An 18,631-nucleotide genomic window follows, 5' to 3' on the forward strand; every position below is an offset into this window, starting at 1 on the left:
ATAGCAAAGTGCAAAGATAGACAGATTTTGATAAGAACCTAAAACCGAGAACAAAAAGAGTTAACATATGTTCAACAAATGCCGCTAAGCCTTATTTCTTTAGGCTATACAATAGCCCTTAGAGAAAGATACCCGTTATAAATTTGTTACACTGAATGTAAGAAAAGGGAGACACAGAAGGAATAAGGAACTAATAAGGAATACCTGCCCCATGGCATCTTAAAAGGTGAAGTTTATTTAGAATTGCAAAGACATAGGAGTATTAGAAGGGGCAAAAGGGAAATCTGGGAAGATGAAATAAAATAAGCAGAGTGGAAAAGACTGAAAATTATTTTTATATTCAAGGAATGACTGGAAATTTGGTTAACTTAACAATTGAAGGAGATTTTATATGGTGTGACAATGACAAACATGGTTAAAAACAGTTGATGAGTAACTGTCCCTCCATCATTTAGAAGTGTTACATTTTATTTGTTTTAGGGGTATTATATTTTAAGTCACAATAATTCTTGTTTCCACCACCTTCCATCCAAACTATTAAAATAGTTTTGTGGGATGCCTGGGTGGCATAGTCGGTTAAGCCTCCGACTCCTGGCTTTGGCTCAGATCATGATCTCAGGGTCATGAGATCAAGCTCCAGGTTGGGCTCCACACTTAGCTTTGAGTCAGCTTAAGACTGTCTCTCCCTCTGCCCCTCCCCCCCCAATTTTCTCTCTCTCTCTCTCAAATAAATACATAAATCTTAAAAATAAAATAAAATAAAATAAAATAAAATAAAAGTTTTGTGATTGGATACTCGTACTCCTATTTCTTACCTATCTAACCACTCTTTCATATATTATAAGACAAACCTTTCATCTAAGGATGAGTTATGAATTTTAAGCTTATTCCTAAGGGGGAATAAGATAAAAATTGATATACTTACAAATGAAAAAATTATTTGGAACTAATATTTTTTGTCTAGAAAATTTAGACAAAGAAAATACTTGTGAAAATGTCCAGAAATTTCCAAGGCCAAAATGTCAGGGAGGTTTTAACAATAACAACAACAAAGTCGCAGAATTCATGACTACTTCTCTATTAGGGATATTGTTGAATCCAAAAGGGAGGCTGTTGAGACTCATGAGCTCAGGTAACCAAAATCGAAAATTAGAAATTTCCCATGATTTTGACCAAAATTGCAACTCTGAACAGCACCTTAGGACTAGGCTGAACCTTAAATATTTACCCCTTTCTATGAACTGAAATTAATTTCTCACTCATTTCAACGCTTGATTAGATTAGCATGGTACACAAACTGGAGTAGCCACTCTGGAAAACAGTATGGAGGGTCCTCAAAAAACTAAACATAAAACCAACTCTTATGAATAGAGAACCTAAACTGAGTATTACTAGAGGGGATGTGGCAAAGGAATGGGTTAAAAAGGTGATGGGGATTAAGAAGTGCACTTGTTGTGATAAGCACCTGATTTTGTATGGAAATGTTGAATCACTGTAATGTACACCAGAAACTAGTATCACACTATATGTTAACTAATTTGAATTTAAATAAAAACTTCAAACTACAAAAGAATTTAGCATGGTATAGAGGTGACCTTAAATTATTTCTTTACCTGGATAAATACAAATTATAAATGCAGGCATAGACTTAGACATATAGATATAATTGTGGATATAGTTTTATGCAGATATAGATGAGTATATCGATGATATACATAGACAGATGATGTAGATCTAGAACGTCTGATACCCTAGGGAAATTTATCAGACTTCAAGAAGTTAAGAAATGACTGAATCCAAAATATTACAGATAGTAGAATTCACTTCAGGAAATAAAAAGATAAATTTACAATTTTAAGAGAGAAGGAAACATATTAAAAGAACCAAGTAGAGAGGTGCCTGGGTGGCTCAGTCAGTTGGGTCCAACTCTTGATTTGGGGTCAGATCATGATCTCAGGGTCATGAGATCAAGACCCACGTCAGGCTCCACGCTGGGTGTGGAGCCTACTTAAGATTCTTCCTCTCCCTCTGCCCTTCCCCCTCCCCCTGCTCATGCTCTCTCTAAAAAAATAAAAAATTAAAAGAGCCAAGTAGAAATTCTAAAATTGAAAAATTCAATAAGTTAAATGCAGAATTATTGAATGGATTGAAAAGAAATTAGACATAGCTGGAGAGGCCACTAGAGATTGTTTTGGAGAACATATTTAAACTAACAAATTAAGAGAATACGTTGGAGTCAAACTGATGAACAAAAAAGAAGAGAAAAATTCAAAGCAACCAAAGGGAAAGAAAATTCAAGTTACCTTCAAAAAAGCAACAGTAAGATTGACAGCTGAATTCTAAACAGAAAAAGTAAAGTAGGAAGACAATTAAATATCCTCAAATTTCTTAAGAAAGAAAGCCTTAGAGTACTTGACTAATGAGTATTTGTTTCAAAAATGAAGGAGAGGGGCTCCTGGATGGCTCAGTTAAGCTTCTGTCTCTTGATTTTGGCTTAGGTCATGATCTCAAGGTCGTGGGATCAAGCCCAGAGTCGGGCTCTGTACTGGGCGTGGAGACTGCTTGAGATTCTCTCTCTCTCTTCCTCTGCTCTCATCGCCACTCTCTCTCTCTCATTCAAAAAAAAAAAAAAGGAGAAATGTAGACATTTTCAGACAATCAAATGTGTTACTAGCCTTCCAACACTAAATATATAATAAAATTTATATAGTTAGATATACAATAATCCCAGAACATACAAAAAAGATGTAAGAAGAAACAAAGAGTAAACAAAAAAATGTATATATAAATTATATATATACCTATATATCAAATTACATATATATATAATACATGGTAAATTTAAGCAAATTTTGACCATAAAAACATGGAGGCAAATATATATCAATATACATAAGCATACATGAAATTACAATACAGAAAATCCTAACATAGCAGTACATGAATTGGGGTAAGGATAGTTGGCCTTAAGATTTCTGACATTCTTACACTGGACCAGAAATAGTAGAAGTATTCATTTCTATTAGCAAGTCGACAAAGCATGCTGTGAACTCTAAAACAGCAGTATCCAATAGAACTTTCTCTGTTGCTGAAAATATTTTTATCTGAATTGTCCAATATAGGAAAATTCCCTCAGCCACATGTATCTATCGTGCACATGCAATGTGGCTAATAGGACTGTGGAACAAAATTTTAATTTAACTTAATTTTAAATTATATAAGTTGAACTTGATATATGTGGCCAGTGGCTACTCTGTTGGGTGGTGTGGCGTTGGGGTACCCTCTGAATGACTGACAAAATCATGGATATCATCCTGGAAGGCTGACAGAATGATTGTTAAAAAATATCTTGTATTACCTCTAATAACATGATGCTTTTCATCATATCATACAACAAACTTTGCAGTTAGTAAAACGGAAGTAGCATTTTTTGTTCGTTTCTTTTGTCTGATGTATCTTTTTACTTTCTCCCTTATATTTAAGAAAATCTATTTTAAGTAGAAAATAGTTTTGATTTCCAGTCCTGTCTGATATTCTAAGTCTTCAATAAGGATTATTCAGTCTATTATATTTAATTTAATTATTGATACTTTCAGATTTCTACTTACACATTTACTATTTCTAGTAGTAAACTTTCACACTCTTGCGAGGGGTAATAAAATCATAAAAGCTACAATTTTACCCTCTTAGGTTATTATCATTTCACAGTTTTTAATTTTTTTAGTAAGTTTTCAAGAGGTCTTAATGATCATTCTCAATTACTATTTATTTCTACCTATTTATTAAGAACCACAAACACTTCATTAGTGTCATGCATAATGAGCGCTTAGACAATTCCTTTATATTTCAACCTTTATCGCCTCCTGCAATTATAACTTCCCCTCTGAGGTAATTGTCTTCCTTCCTGGAGAAAACACTTCATATTCGTTTTAGCCTAGGTGTGCCTGACGTGGGGAGCTCTATAAAAGACAATATTTGGATATTTTACAATGGAAAAATAATCTTGAAGAACTGAAGTGGGGAAAAAGTGTTTTTATAATGCAGGAAACAATTATATGAAAGAATCTAAAGCTAAAAACGACCAGAAGGTCCTGCATGATAAGAGTTGTTCTGGAAGAGCGGGATCACTGGACACGTTATGACATATGCTGTGGATACAGGTGACAAAAGGGACAATGTATATATGAAAAGCCATAAACTATATTGATCCAGAACCCATTTTTATTGGAACTTCACACAGATGGAAGGATCCATAGTGTCACTAGTTATCTTCCCTCACCTCAAGAGTATTTGACTCTTTGGAAATTTCGCATAAATTGGTACCCACTGAGACTCTTTTTCAAATTAGTCTTGCTTAGTCATTTTGCCTTTAAACATCTGTCCTGATTTATTTCTGTGACCCACCGTGTTTCTCAATCAATTTATATTATCTATTTTCCCTTTCCATTGGATTTGAGAAGCAATATATAATATAATGTAAAATGTGAAAACTAATTTTAGGGGATGAAATAAGTCTACAGAAAGAAAATCATTGGTGACAGATAGGGTGCCTCTATTCCACTGAGCTAGAAAAAAAAGTGACTTAATCTCAATCCCTGTCTTTAGATCTCAGCATTCCCCAGCCAATGTCGGGCAAAGGCACGATGAGTCTCAGGCAAGGAGAAGAGTAGGGGCTTCTCTGGCCCTGATTAGCTGGCATTAATGACATACAGTCATAGCATTTCTGACTTTGGAATAGTTCGTTGGCTTGGTGCTATAACAACATGATGAATTCTCCTATAAATATGAGATGGAAGGAATCACCTGCAATTACAGAAAATATCCTTGAATTACACATATGGAAATGAGAGATTCCAAGTGTGGGAAAGGCTATTGTAAAAAAGGCCACACCCATGGCTGAGAGTATATAAACACCCCAGTCCAGGAAGTGACATTCAAACAGAGAATCTTCTCACTGTCACTCAGCTGAATTCACATCTCCTGCCAACATGTCCTACAGTTGCTGCTCTGGAAACTTCTCCTCCCGCTCCCTTGGGGGCTACCTGCGCTACCCAGCCTCCTCCTGTGGCTTTTCCTGCCCCAGCAACCTGGTCTACCGCACTGACCTCCGCTCTCCCAGCACCTGCCAGCTGAGCTCTGCTCCCTCCAGTGGCTGTCAGGAGACCTGCTGTGAGCCCACCAGCTGCCAGACATCCTGTGTGGTGTCCAGACCTTGCCAGACGTCCTGCGACCGCCCAAGGACCTCCACGCTCTGCACTCCCTGCCAGACGACTTGCTCTGGGTCTGTGGGCATTGGGTCCAGCAGCTACCGTTCCCTGGGCTATGGACCCAGAAGCGGCTACTCCCTGGGCTGTGGATCCCGGGGCTTCAGATCGCTGGGTTATGGAGTCTGTGGCTTCCCTTCTCTGCGCTATGGATCCAGATTCTGCCGCCCCACCTACTTCGTCTCCAGAAGCTGCCAGTCATCATGTTACAGACCAACCTGTGGATCTGGCTTCTAGACATCAACTTGTTGAGGGTCCAGACCTTTTGAGCAGTGTATCTAACCTCTAAACAGAGAGTTTATCATATTCATGACCTTTGGAAAAACTCTCCAGTCACCTTTATTCCAGCCACAAAGTGCTGGCCCAAAAACTGTCTCTAACATATACTGAACTTAATGATTAATTTTATTGGATGACTTTATAGAATTAGTGGATTAATTAATGGAATTTATGTTAATAAACATGAAATAATGTTAATGAATTAATGGGATTCTCGTTCATACTTTTTTTCACAATGAAAAATGAATATAATGTAATAAACTCATTTATTCTGGCTTCCAAATATTCTGCTAATTTAATTGTTAGTTTTAATTGGGTAATTTTTTTTCTTTTTTCTTTTTTCTTTTTTTTTTTTTTTGAGGGGGATATTCAAGTTAATGTTCACTATGTCTCTGGGAACAAACTTTGGAAATCTAATACATTGGTAAATTAGAACTAATTTATTTTGGGCTTCAGACATTTCTTTTTTTAACTTTTTTTTCTGGAATTCTTTTTTTCATGCAGAAACTTTATATGGATAATAATCTCAGGAGCAATAAAGAGCATATTTCCTCCAAAGGATGTGGGACCTTGATGTTTGCTGACAAAAGGAAAAAACACATCTGATACATCTAGATTCCTGGACAGTGGCAATTAACCTGATCAGCTAGTTAGGGACCTAAAAAGGAGAATATTAGAAGACTGATGCAAAGAAATCTGGTGTGGAAATGTGTGGATAGTATCATACAGATGGACACAAAATGTGAATATCTGTGTATTTCCTCTTAGTGCTCCCCAGAATGCATCTACCATGGAAGAGGAATGAAACAATCAAGTAGACAAAATAACTCTGCCAGTTGATGTGAGCCTACATTTGTCAGCAGTTCCTACAATGCTGACAAGATGACCAAGTGACCACAGAGGCTATGAATGGGTCCACCAGCATAAGCTCCTACTTACAAGGCTGATGTTATTGCCACCTGTGAATGTCCAGTCTTAGCAATGGAGGCTAATGCTAAACTCCCAGTGTGACATTAGTCCTCAAGAAGACCAACTGGCTGCTTGGATGCAAGTTGAACGTGCTCCCCTTCTGCCCTGGAAAGATCAGTGTTCACTCTCAAATGTACAGATATGTATTCAGAGTGTGAGTTTGTTTTTAATGCTTACCTCAGCAGCACCCTTATTCAGGAGTTAATGAATAGCTTGATCTACCAATATGGGATTGCTCACCATGTAGCATCCACTCAAGAAATCTACGTCACAGTAGAGAGAGTATACGTGAGATCCACGGGTTTTATCAAAAACCACACCACCCTGAACTCCCTGTCTGATGGTGCATTGGATTGGCCTACTGACTCCAAAGTTGAAGTGTTAGCATGGAGGCAATATCCTCAAAAGTTTGGGCTCCAAATATCTACCAAAGACCAAATATTTGGTCTTTCCAAAGACCGATTTAAGAACTTTGTGCTTCCTATTTCTGCAACTGGAATTTTCAAGGATAGAGGCACAGTTCCCAAAGGCAGACTTACTAAGGAACACACCAAGAGTCCCACTGAACTACAACTATGGCTGCTGCCTGAGTCCTTTGGGCTCCTTGTATTCAGGGGCCAACAGGCATAGAAAAGGAGTTGTCATCTATCCAAGAGGAGATGATCCTGATTAGTAGAAAGTAGTAGGGTTACTGTTACACAGTGAGGGAAGAGGGAAGATGTGGGAAGCTCAGCTGATCTCCTTGGGTGCCTCTTGGAACCTCCCATCCAACTGTGGACATGACCTGTCAAATGCAGCGACTCTAGCAAGAAAAAGTTACAGTTATCAGGATTCACACTTCTCAGGAATAAGGCTGAGGTAATACCACTAAGAAATCCACCATGACCACTACAGGTGTTAACCAAGGGTGAGACAAATTTCTAATGGATACTGAAGGAGGGAGATGGTAAGCACTAGCTGCAACTCCTAGACCAAATGCAGTGACAGGGACTGAGTTTCATGCCACTGGCTTCTCCCTTTTATATTTCCCCTCAGGAATAGAGCCCTACCAGAGCCATGAAGAATCTCTCTCCTGACAAGCTGACCCTGAAGACGTAACCAGTGGACTCTGACAGGTACAGATCTGCACTGGAACACACATCACATCACTTCACAAAAGGAATGGCTGTCTGGCTGTGACAAGCGAGGCCAGCTGACAGGCTTTCCCTGTTGGCTTCTTTGGGCTCTGCCTCAGCTTTCAAGCCAAGGTCAAGTTTTTCTCATGGCAGCCCCTGGTCAGTGACTGAACAAGGTGGTAGAATGGCTTTTTTCATTCATAGGTGCTACTCTCTACAAACTTTTTGTTCTTCTATCCATGTCTCAGTGCCTCCTTCCTGAAGAATACAAGTAGTAAACAGTCTCTCTATTCTTTCTTGGAATTTGTTGTTTCCACCTAAGATTATTTTCCTTCAGCCCAAAAAAATCTGTTAGTAGTCATTTCAGTGTAAATTTATCTGACACAGTGAACCCATTGGAAATTAATACTCAGTTACCGTATTATTCAAAAGGAAAACTAAAATGAAGAATAAGGGTGATAAAAGAGGGCTATTTTATATATGTATTTTTTTGAAAAAGAGAGAGAGGAAGTATGGGGGGAGGGGCAGAGGGAGATACAGTGGAAGAATCCAAAGCAGGCTCTACACTCAGCATGGAGCCTGACAGGCACTGGATCTCAAGACTCTGAAATCATGACCTGAGCCGAAATCAAGAGTCGATGCTTAACTGACTGAGCCACCGAGACACTCTTATTTTATATTTTGGAGGAAATTACAGGAAAGGAACTGACTTCGAAAATGCACAAAATTCATTCAGTCTGAGCAGTGGAGAAGCTGAGTTGTTCTAGGAGGCAGGCTCCAGGTTCTTTAAAAATTTGGACAATGTAAATGAAATTACATAAAAATACATTAATGATATTTTTTGTTTTAAATGGCATTTTTAAAAGATGTTATTTATCTATTTGGCAGAGAAAGAGAGCACAAGCAGCAGGAGCAGCAGGCAGAGGAAGAGGGAAAAGGAGGCTCCTCGCTGAACAGAGAGCCCGATGTTGGGCTTGATCCCAGGACCCTGGGATCATGAGACAAACCAAAGGCAGACACTTAACCAACTGAGCCACCCAGATGCCCTTTAGATGGCATTAAGAAGAAAAGATCCATGGGCTAAAAGTAGGTAGAAGAGATACTTGAAATCAGTGTCTCTTCATTCCCTTTTTCCAGATTCCCACATTGTCACCATCACCCCTGCTCCCTCTTCATATGGCTTGAGTCAACCTCTTCCTGTGACTCCATCTCAATTCGGTCTTTTGCCTTTAGATGTTTGTCTGGTTCCTTCCTATTTCTAGCCCCTTCTCATTATGTGTTATTTTTCTTCCCTCCATTGGATGTGAGAAGTACTATATAATAATATGTGAAAGATGGGAAATAAATTTGGAGAATGTAAATCAGTGGTGACAAGTAGAATCAATCATTAGAAGTATCCTTATAAAAAAGAAAGCTATGTCACTTCTCACTTGACATAGTAGAAAAGTGACAGAAAAAATTCCAGAGCAAAGCAGAAATAGAGATACATGGAGTCATAGCCAGGGAGAGAAAAAGGGGATTTCCTGACTGTAATAGGTTGAGGATTACTGACAAATAGTTCCGGAATTTCTGAGATAGGAATTATCATTGTATCCATTGTACCCGTAAGTACAATAAGTACGAAGCTAGTCCACTGCAATGACAGAGAAGGTTAATGAATTGCACAAATGCAGAAGAGGGTGAGCAGATGATACGAGAGGACTGTACTTGTACTGTGCTCTACCAACTGATCAGTATATAAAATACCCAGCACACAAAACCGTCTTAAACCTCAGATTTTTTTTCATTGTGACTAATCTGAACTCATACCTCCTGTCCACATGTCCCACAGCTGCTGCTCTGGACATTTATTTTCAGTCCCTTGGGGGGAGAGGGGTCCTGAGCTATGTACTGAGGCTCCTCCTACGGCTCTTCTTACCCCAACAACCTGGTCTATAGCACTGACCTCTGCTCTCCCTGCATCTGCCAGCTGGAGGTCGGGAGACCCGCTGCGAGTCTGCCAGCTGCCAAGCTGTGTGGGGTCCAGCCCCTGCAGACTTCTTTCTACCACCAAGGACCTCCATGATCTGCAGTCCCTGCCAATCAATTTGTATCATATCTCTGGATTCAGCAGTGTCTTCTCTCCGGATTACGGATCCAGAAGCTGCTGCTCACTGGGCTGTGGATCCAGTGGTTTCAGACCCTTAGGTTATGGAGTCCGTGGTTTCTCTTTCCTGAGCTATGGATCCAATTTCTGCCACCCAATTGATTTTGCTTCTGGTAGCCTCCAGCCATCTTGTTGCCAACCTACCTATCTGGCTTCTGCTAACCAACTTGTTAATTTCTAGTACATTTATGCAAAGTCATCAAAATGTCTACCCAGAGTTCCACCATGCTCATTATTTCCAGGGGCAACTATCTTAGTCTTTGATCACCAGTTCCTTACCCAATTTCTTTCAATCAAGCATAATCTAACAGAGTGATTCTTGCATCCTTTTGATTTAATGACTTAACTCCAAAATAAGTGTAATATCAGCATTATGGATGAAGTTCATGCTAAGTTATTTTCTGCCCCAAATGGGTAAAAAGTTAAATGATTATAATCCAATAAACTAATTTATTCTGTGTTGAAATTTTTTTTGTTGTTTATACATTATCGAGCAGCGTTTGTGTTAAGTTTGATTTGACAGGTTTAATAAAAGCTCAATATGCATCTCATAGTAAATTTTGGAAGTCTAAAAACTTGTGAATTTGATCTAATTTCTTTGGATTATGGATATTTTTCTCTTTCAAACTATAGTTATTGGACATCCATAGTTTTTAGTTTTAGAATCTTATGAATGAAGGTCTGAGAATTAGGATACATTTTGAGTACTTCAAAAACATGGGTTTTTTCTATGTAGACAAAGGGAATGTGACTATGAAGTTAACAGATTCTTCAAGAATTTCATGAACAAGAATAACATTCAGGTTTGCATGGTTAATGTAATAAATGAGAGAAAATCTAAAATTCCAGTTTAAAAATACATATGAACCTTAAACAAATTCTAAAGAGTTCACCTAAATCATATTAAAAATGGTTAGACTCACACATCCATTGATGCGTGTCCAACATAATTCACTTCTTTATATGTATGGAAAGACATTCTTAGTGGGAAGAATGTGTGTGATTCCCTATTTACTAAAGCCCAAACTAAATATAGATGAAAACAGAAAGCACTTTATAACTATTTCATTTGGATTCTTTTGGTAGTATTCTCAGTACAGGTCAAGTACTTAAAGAAATCCATATGAGACTAAGAAAAATAGCAGCTTACTAAGGAATAAAATTACATAAGACATTATCCCTAAATAGTGCTATAACCAAGGCTCAAAGAATATCCTACTCATTATTTCCTGACCCTCAAATAGATGTTTGACAAAGACTATTTTTAAAATTCAGGTTATCTTTTATTTATTTGTTTGTTTAATTAATTAATTAATTAGACAGGGGCAGAGGAAGAGAAAGAGAGAGACTCTTAAGCAGGATCCATGTCCAGCCCAGAGCCCACCACAGGGCTCAATCTCACGACCCTGAGATCATAACCTGAGCTGAAATCAAGAGCCGGACACTTAATCAACTGAGCCACCCTGGCGCCCCCAGGTTATTTTAAATAGAAGGAAATGAACGCAAAGCAGATCAGAGGTTTCCTTAGTCATGACAACCAAAATTGTCTTTCTAGGTGTTGCCAAATATTCCCTGGGGGATGGAAGGCACAATCACTCTTGGTTGAGAATTATTTATCTAGGGGTGCCTGGGTGGCACAGCGGTTAAGCGTCTGCCTTCGGCTCAGGGCATGATCCCGGCATTATGGGATCGAGCCCCACATCAGGCTCCTCCGCTATGAGCCTGCTTCTTCCTCTCCCACTCCCCCTGCTTGTGTTCCCTCTCTCGCTGGCTGTCTCTATCTCTGTCGAATAAATAAATAAAATCTTTTAAAAAAAAAAGAATTATTTATCTAAACGAATGCATAGAAAGAATCAGAGGAAAAAACAGAGAAAGGAATTTATACAAATATGGACTATAGTGAAAAGATTTAACATACTTGTTTTTGGAGTCCTAAAACAAAAAAGACAGAGAATTGAGGAGAAAATATATTGGGGAGAAATTTTAAAATTTTCCCAAAGTCAATAAAGCCTGCAAAGTAAAAGTTAAAGACAGTGAATACCACACCTACACACTAGTAAATCTGATGAACACCGATGACAGAAACATTTCTAAGAAAGCTGAGTTCTTTTTAAAAAAGAAAAAAGTGACAATAGGACTAAAATACAAATTACTTGCAAAGATAATTGAATGAAATATTCAAAATTCTGAAAGAACACAGATGTCATCCTAGAATACTACGCTCAATAAATATGTGCTTTAAAATTGAAGAGAATTTCAGACAACAAAAAATTGAGAGAACATTTCAGCAGCAGACTGACACTAAAATCTGTACTAAAAGTTGTCTGTTAGTGAGAAGGAAAATATCTTTACTGGTCAATAGGAAAAAGTCTGAAATTCAGATATGTGTTGCCTTCTACCTCTCATTCTTAAGACCATTATACTTTCTTGGTCATGGTATGGCTTTCCAGTGGATGTATTTACCATTTTCTGGGATACAAGTAACCCCTAGACTACATTGGGCAAATATAATGAAACACTTTCTAGATGACATATAGACAACACATTACCTGATGACATCAATCTTAATATTCCAAGTCATAGTTTTTAAGCACCTGGCTACTTACAGAGATGATCAATCAAAGTTGAATCCTCTGGATGGTCAGTAACAAGCTGAACAGCAAATCCCATAAAATAATTAGATGGGTGGCAAAAGTAGGATCTAAAATAGATAATGGAAATCTGTCAGTTCCACAAACCACAGATCTGAAAAATCAGGTAGAAAAGAGAGATCAGAATCAAATACATATTTGGAAGCCATTAGTTCCACAACTCAGAGCCAACATTTTAATAATATAAAATCTCCATATATACATATACATATTTGAGAGAGAGAGAGAGAGCACCCACAAGTGGGGGGGAAGGGCAGAGGGAGAGGGAGAGAAAGAATCTTAAGTAGGCTCCACTCTCAGTGAGGAACTCAATGCAGGGCTTGATCTTACAACCCAGAGGTCAGGACCTGAGCCAAAATCAAGAGTTGGACACCTAACCAACTGAACGCTGCCCCCTGCATCCCTTTATTGCTTGCTCTTAAAAGTGGGATATTATGGTTCTTCTATCTGTACCTCAATCTTACATTCCAAGTCTTCATATTAGACCTTAGTCCTTTCATGTTGTACATATATTCATATGTATATGCATATACACATACATATATATATGTATGTGTATATATATACATGAGTTTATATCTACTAATGTTTATATCTACCAATGTATAATTTTCTTATTATTTGATCTTTTTTTTTTTTTAAAGATTTTATTTATTTATTTGACAAAGATAGAGACAGCCAGCTGGAGAGGGAACACAAGCAGGGGGAGTGGGAGAGGAAGAAGCAGGGTCATAGCAGAGGAGCCTGATGTGGGGCTGGATCCCATAACGCCGGGATCACGCCCTGAGCCGAAGGCAGATGCTTAACCGCTGTGCCACCCAGGCGCCCCTTATTATTTGATCTTCTAATTACTTTTGCTTTCCTTTTCTGCTTTTTTAATATTAGTTTAAAAACCTTAATATTCTCATTCCCCCCCATTTAAGTGTAATATTTGCATTGTTTTAGTGATTTTAGAATTTCTTAGAAATTTCAATGTACAGGGGCCCCTGGGTGGCTCAGTTCATTAAGCACCTGCCTTCGGCTCAAGTCCTGATCCCAGGGTCCTGGGATCAAGCCCGACATCACACTCATTCCTCAGCGGGGAGTCTGCTTCTCCCTCTCCCCCTGCTTGTGCTCTCTCTCTCACTCACTCTCTCTCTGTCAAATAAAAAACAATATATATATATATATATATATATATTTTTTTTTTTTTTTAAAGAAATTTCAGGGGCGCCTGGCTGGCTCTGTCATTAAGCATCTGCCTTCCACTCAGGGCGTGATCCCAGGGTTCTGGGATCGAGCCCAGCATCGGACTCCCTGCTCTGCTGGGAGCCTGGTTCTTTCTCTCCCACTCACCCTGCTTGTGTTCCCTCTCTCGCTGTCTCTCTCTCTGTCAAATAAATAAACTAAATCTTTAAAAAAAAATTTCAATGCACATTCTTGATTTATTCTTGTTTTAATATAAACTATTATTTTACAATTCCTCAATAATGCTAAAACCTTAGAATGCTTTATATCAAATCCCTCTCTTTTGAAGCATTATTGTCCTTATGCATTTTAAGTACATATATTTTAAAACCAAAAATCATTTCAGTTATTATTTTATAAATTGGTATTCAAATGTAATTTATGTTTACCGACACATCTACCTTATATTTCTTCCTGCACTTCCACATTGCTCTCTGAGAATATTTTGTTTGTACCTAAAGAGAGTCCTATAGTATTTAGTTTGGAGAGCTCATTAGAAGTAGGCATTCAGGTATCCTGCACTAGAGTACTAATCTCAAGGAAGTGGTCTAAGGATGAAAGAAGGATTATTCTAGAAGAGCAAGATGTCTGGATGATTATAAAGACAGATGGTAAAAAGGCACAATGTTTTTAAAAATTCATAAATTTCATCCATTTGGAACTGTTTTGATTTGAATAACATTTAAATTCAACAAATTAGAAGTTTAAAATAAAATAGAGGATGGGGCGCCTGGGTGGCACAGCGGTTAAGCGTCTGCCTTCGGCTCAGGGTGTGATCCCGGCATTATGGGATCGAGCCCCACATCAGTCTCCTCCGCTGGGAGCCTGCTTCTTCCTCTCCCACTCCCCCTGCTTGTGTTCCTTCTCTCGCTGACTGTCTCTCTCTCAGTCAAATAAATAAAATCTTTAAAAAATAAAATAAAATAAAATAAAATAAAATAAAATAAAATAAAATAGAGAGGAGAAACCTGAATGTCTCACTCTGTCCTCTGTCACTTACTTCTTCCCTTCACCTCAATTGATAAACACTCTTTGATGGGCTCAAACTGGTCAAACTGGTCTCCATTTGCAACTCTGTCAACATACTGTTCTTGCATCTTGCTTCCAAATATTTGTCCAGGGTTCCTTCTCCATTCAATTTGTAACATGGTTGGGCCTTTTCCATTGGGTATGAGATACTCTGCATTAATATTTAATACTTGGAAAATAAGTTTTGGATAAAAATGAATGGTCACAAGTGCTTTTCAATCTTTAGAGGGCTTTTAGGCAAAGCTGGAGCTATGCCTATTACCAGATTTAAAAAAGAAAAAAGGAAAGAAAGAAAGGCGATGTCATTTTCATCTCCACCCTTAGAAGTAACTCACATCCCAGCCAAGCTAGGATCAGATACATGTACAGCATACGCCAGGAAGAAAAGGTGGGACTTTCCCGGCCAAGTTAGCATGGCCACTAATGCGAAACGGTCATAGCATTTCTGACATAAGAATAGTTCATTGGCTTTGTGTTATAATGAAATTTATTATAGCCCTCATGAATACAATAGGTAGGAAACTATGCATCTGCAGTTACAGAAATGATGATTGAGTTAATACTATGCAAATGAAGGAGTACAAATATAGGGATGAAGCTTTTTCGCTTTCGACACCTACTGCTGAGAGCATTTATATGCCACAGTCCAGGAGGGAGAATAAACCTCGGAATATTCTCTGTGAATATTCTCTGTGAATTCAGTATTCACAGTGTTTTCTCAGCTGAACTCACATCTCCTATGAACAAGTCCTGTTGTTGCTGTTGCTCTGGAAACTTCTCTTCCTGCTCCCTTGGGGTCTACCTGTGCTACCCAAGCTCCTCCTGTGGCTCTTCTTACCCCAGGAACCTGGTCTACCACATGGACCTCTGCTCTCCCAGCACCTGCCAGTTGTCAGGAGACCTGCTGTGAGCCCACCAGCTGCTAGACATCCTGCTACCGCCCGAGAACCTCCATGCTCTGCAGTCCCAGCTGGATGACTTACGCCAGGTCCAGCTTTGGGTCTAGCAGCCGCTGTTCTCTAGGCCATGGATCCAGAAGCTGCTATTCCCTGAGCTGTGGGTCCTGTGCCTTCAGACCCCTGGGTTATGGAGTCTGTGGCTTCCCTTCTCTGGGCTGTGGATCCAGATTCTGCTACCCAACTTATTTTGGTTTTTGGAATCTCCAGCCATTTTGCTGCAAGCCAATCTATGGACCTGGCTTCTACAGACTAACTTGTTGAATGTCCAGATCTTTTAGCAGAATGTTAGCTATTTTATTCTCACAAGAAACAACTCTCCTTATCGTCTCCAAAGACTAATGCTCACCCATTCTACGGCCACCCAGTCTAGCTTTCAGATTGGTTCTTGCAAAATGTAAAACATAGCAACAAACCTAAGTTTTCAGTCACATAGCTGTGTTGGTGATGAAAATCATAAAATTATTACATGTCCTTCAAAAATTTTAAAAATCCAATTATTTTAAGTAAATAAACACATTCATCCTGGCATCCATATATGTTGTTTTTATTATTATTTGTTACATATTTATTATGTAGAAATTTCTTTTATTAGTGTTATTTAGTATTATTTAGTATCTTTTAGTATTGTTTAGTAGTATTCTTTTAGTATTTAGTATTACTGGGAATTTCTTTAGTATTATTAATATATATTAATTAATAGAATATTATATATAATATTAATATATTATATAAAATATATACATAATATCTATATATATATAAAGATTAACATTAGATTACTTTGCTTCCCAAAGTAAACTTTGAAAGAATAGAGGTTGGACAATTTGAAATAAAATTTACATCTTTAGATTTTTTTCCTTTTTATATAAACCTTGTATAAATAAATATCTCCAGAACTAGGAAAGCCTAATCCTTTAAATCATGTGAGTCCTTTTATCTCTCTTCATAGGAGAAGAAAAGTACAATATTTGGTGGGTATATATGACTGCAGAGAGAAAAAATAAAATTTAGATATACTGGTAAGTTTACACATGAAACAAAAATTAAATATAAATCTAACTTGTTGCTTTATGTTTTCAGAAAATACTAAATATAAAGCTTGAATAACTTCCATTAAACTTGTCCAATGTTGGTTGGGAAAAGTAGCCAACTCTTTGAATCCCAGAGAGAACTTTTCAATGGAATTCACTTCTTTATAGTATAAAAGAAGGAAGCCGATTATGCTTGGTGTGAAGATTTTTGGTTCAAAATATGTGAGTATTTGCCTCTATGTTTTCTAATAACTCAAACTACATATGACTGAGAATCACAGCCTTTATGTCAGCAAAAAATGGAGATGCATTATTTTTATTTTTTATAGACATGCACTAATCTTTTAAAGGCCATGTATTCCAGAAAACAATATGTTGCTATGTGAAACAGTTTGATAGAGACAAATCTAATAATAAAAAGGAATTATCATTGTGTTGAGCTGAATAAATGTTCAAGTAGATTTTCAAGTCATTATTTGTTTAGAATCTTAAACAGCACTCTGAGGGGGAGATATATTTTATGTGCTAAATTTCTTTTAAACATGAGGCAGTGGAAGCTCAAAGTGAGTCAAGGTCTGGCCAAAGATTCCAGCTTTATAGAGAAATCAATGTTCATAATTTCCTGGAAGATAGAGGCTACTATGAAAAGCAAAAACAGAAATAGTATAGGATGGAATAGAGGAAATTTGGGAAGATAAAATGGAATGAACAAAGCAGAGAGGCCTAAAGTTAGCTGGTATGCTTAGGGAACGTTTGGGCAGTTAATTTACGATGAATGGAAGGTTTATTTGGCAAATAGGGCTAGTTATTAATAATGGCTGCACATTACCTCATCATTTTAAAGTCTGAGTTTTGAATGACAATAATCCTAGGTTTCATATTCACCTATTAAATTTATTAGAACAGATTTCTAGTGATAATCCTCCAGGTTTCTTGTCTGTTCTAAATAATTTTGCATATATCATAGAATAAATATTCTTACCAACCATCCTCATATATAGAAATTAAACATAATGTTTATGTCAAATATAACTTTTGACAGAATCAGAGTGGATAGTTTAAATCATGCCTGTGAATAAGAGCCTCAGTAAACCTTGATAAAATACCCTATGTACAAACTCTGGAGCACTACCAGCTAAGAACTGCTAAATCAAAATTAGGACACATTTTAAGTAAAAATCAATATTGGTATTTGGGCGACTTTCTTCCTGAGTTGTCCACTGATTCCAAAAATGTTAATGGGCTCCTAGTCTGAATAGAATCAGATTCCAGGGACATTTTTTTAAGGAGCGTGGAATACAGGCAAACATTCCAGGTTTTTAAAGCCACTATTCGAGTTCCATGAATAAGCAAACATAGAATGTTTCATAGGAACTGAATTTCATCAGTCTTGATACCGAGAGTGTTAATAATCTTATCTCAGCTTGGTACAACCAAAGTAAATTCCTCTGCAAATAGACCCATTCAAAGACTCAAATTACCTATGATAGTTGATTAAAATTACCAACGCTACAAATAGGCAAAACAAAACCAAACCAAGAGACAGTACAGAGCACAAACGAACCTATAGGATATACGGATAATGTATATATTGGAAATGTACAGAAAAATAGTTGTTTTTATTAATCTTAAGAAATTAAAGGCAAAGTTTAAGAATTTTGACAAGAATACTAGAATACATAAAAATGAACATCAAAATACTAAAACTGTAAAATACAATAACTAAGATGAAGGAAACTCAATTGAATTCAAGACAAATGAAAAGAGTCTGAAACTATGGGCCAACCTGCCCCTTAACTGAAATATAGAATATATTCATGAGCTCAGATCAGAGTGACAACGTATCTGGTGGGAGTATAGGCAATGTGGAGATGCATTGAAGCTGATTTAAACTGGAGACAGTCTGGTTAACTCAATTCTTTAAGGAATCTTACTGTTAAGCCTTTTGCCTTTCTAACATG

At 37.5% G+C, this 18,631-nt stretch overlaps 1 protein-coding gene and 2 pseudogenes across 1 annotated transcript; all 3 read left to right on the top strand.

The window, feature by feature from the left end:
* The first annotated feature begins 4,988 nt into the window (after window positions 1-4,988).
* Window positions 4,989-5,501, top strand: LOC123784366 (keratin-associated protein 13-1-like). Its single transcript, XM_045785692.2, has one exon. It carries the CDS (start codon window positions 4,989-4,991, stop codon window positions 5,499-5,501), a length of 513 nt encoding a protein of 170 aa, XP_045641648.1.
* Window positions 5,502-9,447: 3,946 nt separating this feature from the next.
* Window positions 9,448-9,954, top strand: LOC148110285 (keratin-associated protein 13-3-like; annotated as a pseudogene).
* A 5,318-nt stretch (window positions 9,955-15,272) lies between these two features.
* LOC148110286 (keratin-associated protein 13-2-like) lies at window positions 15,273-15,900 on the top strand (annotated as a pseudogene).
* The last annotated feature ends 2,731 nt before the right edge of the window (window positions 15,901-18,631 follow it).

The sequence above is a fragment of the Ursus americanus genome, chromosome 4 (assembly GCF_024610735.1).
Source record: "Ursus americanus isolate L20-20 chromosome 4, mUrsAme1.1.p, whole genome shotgun sequence".
In the NCBI taxonomy this organism is placed as follows: domain Eukaryota; kingdom Metazoa; phylum Chordata; class Mammalia; order Carnivora; family Ursidae; genus Ursus; species Ursus americanus.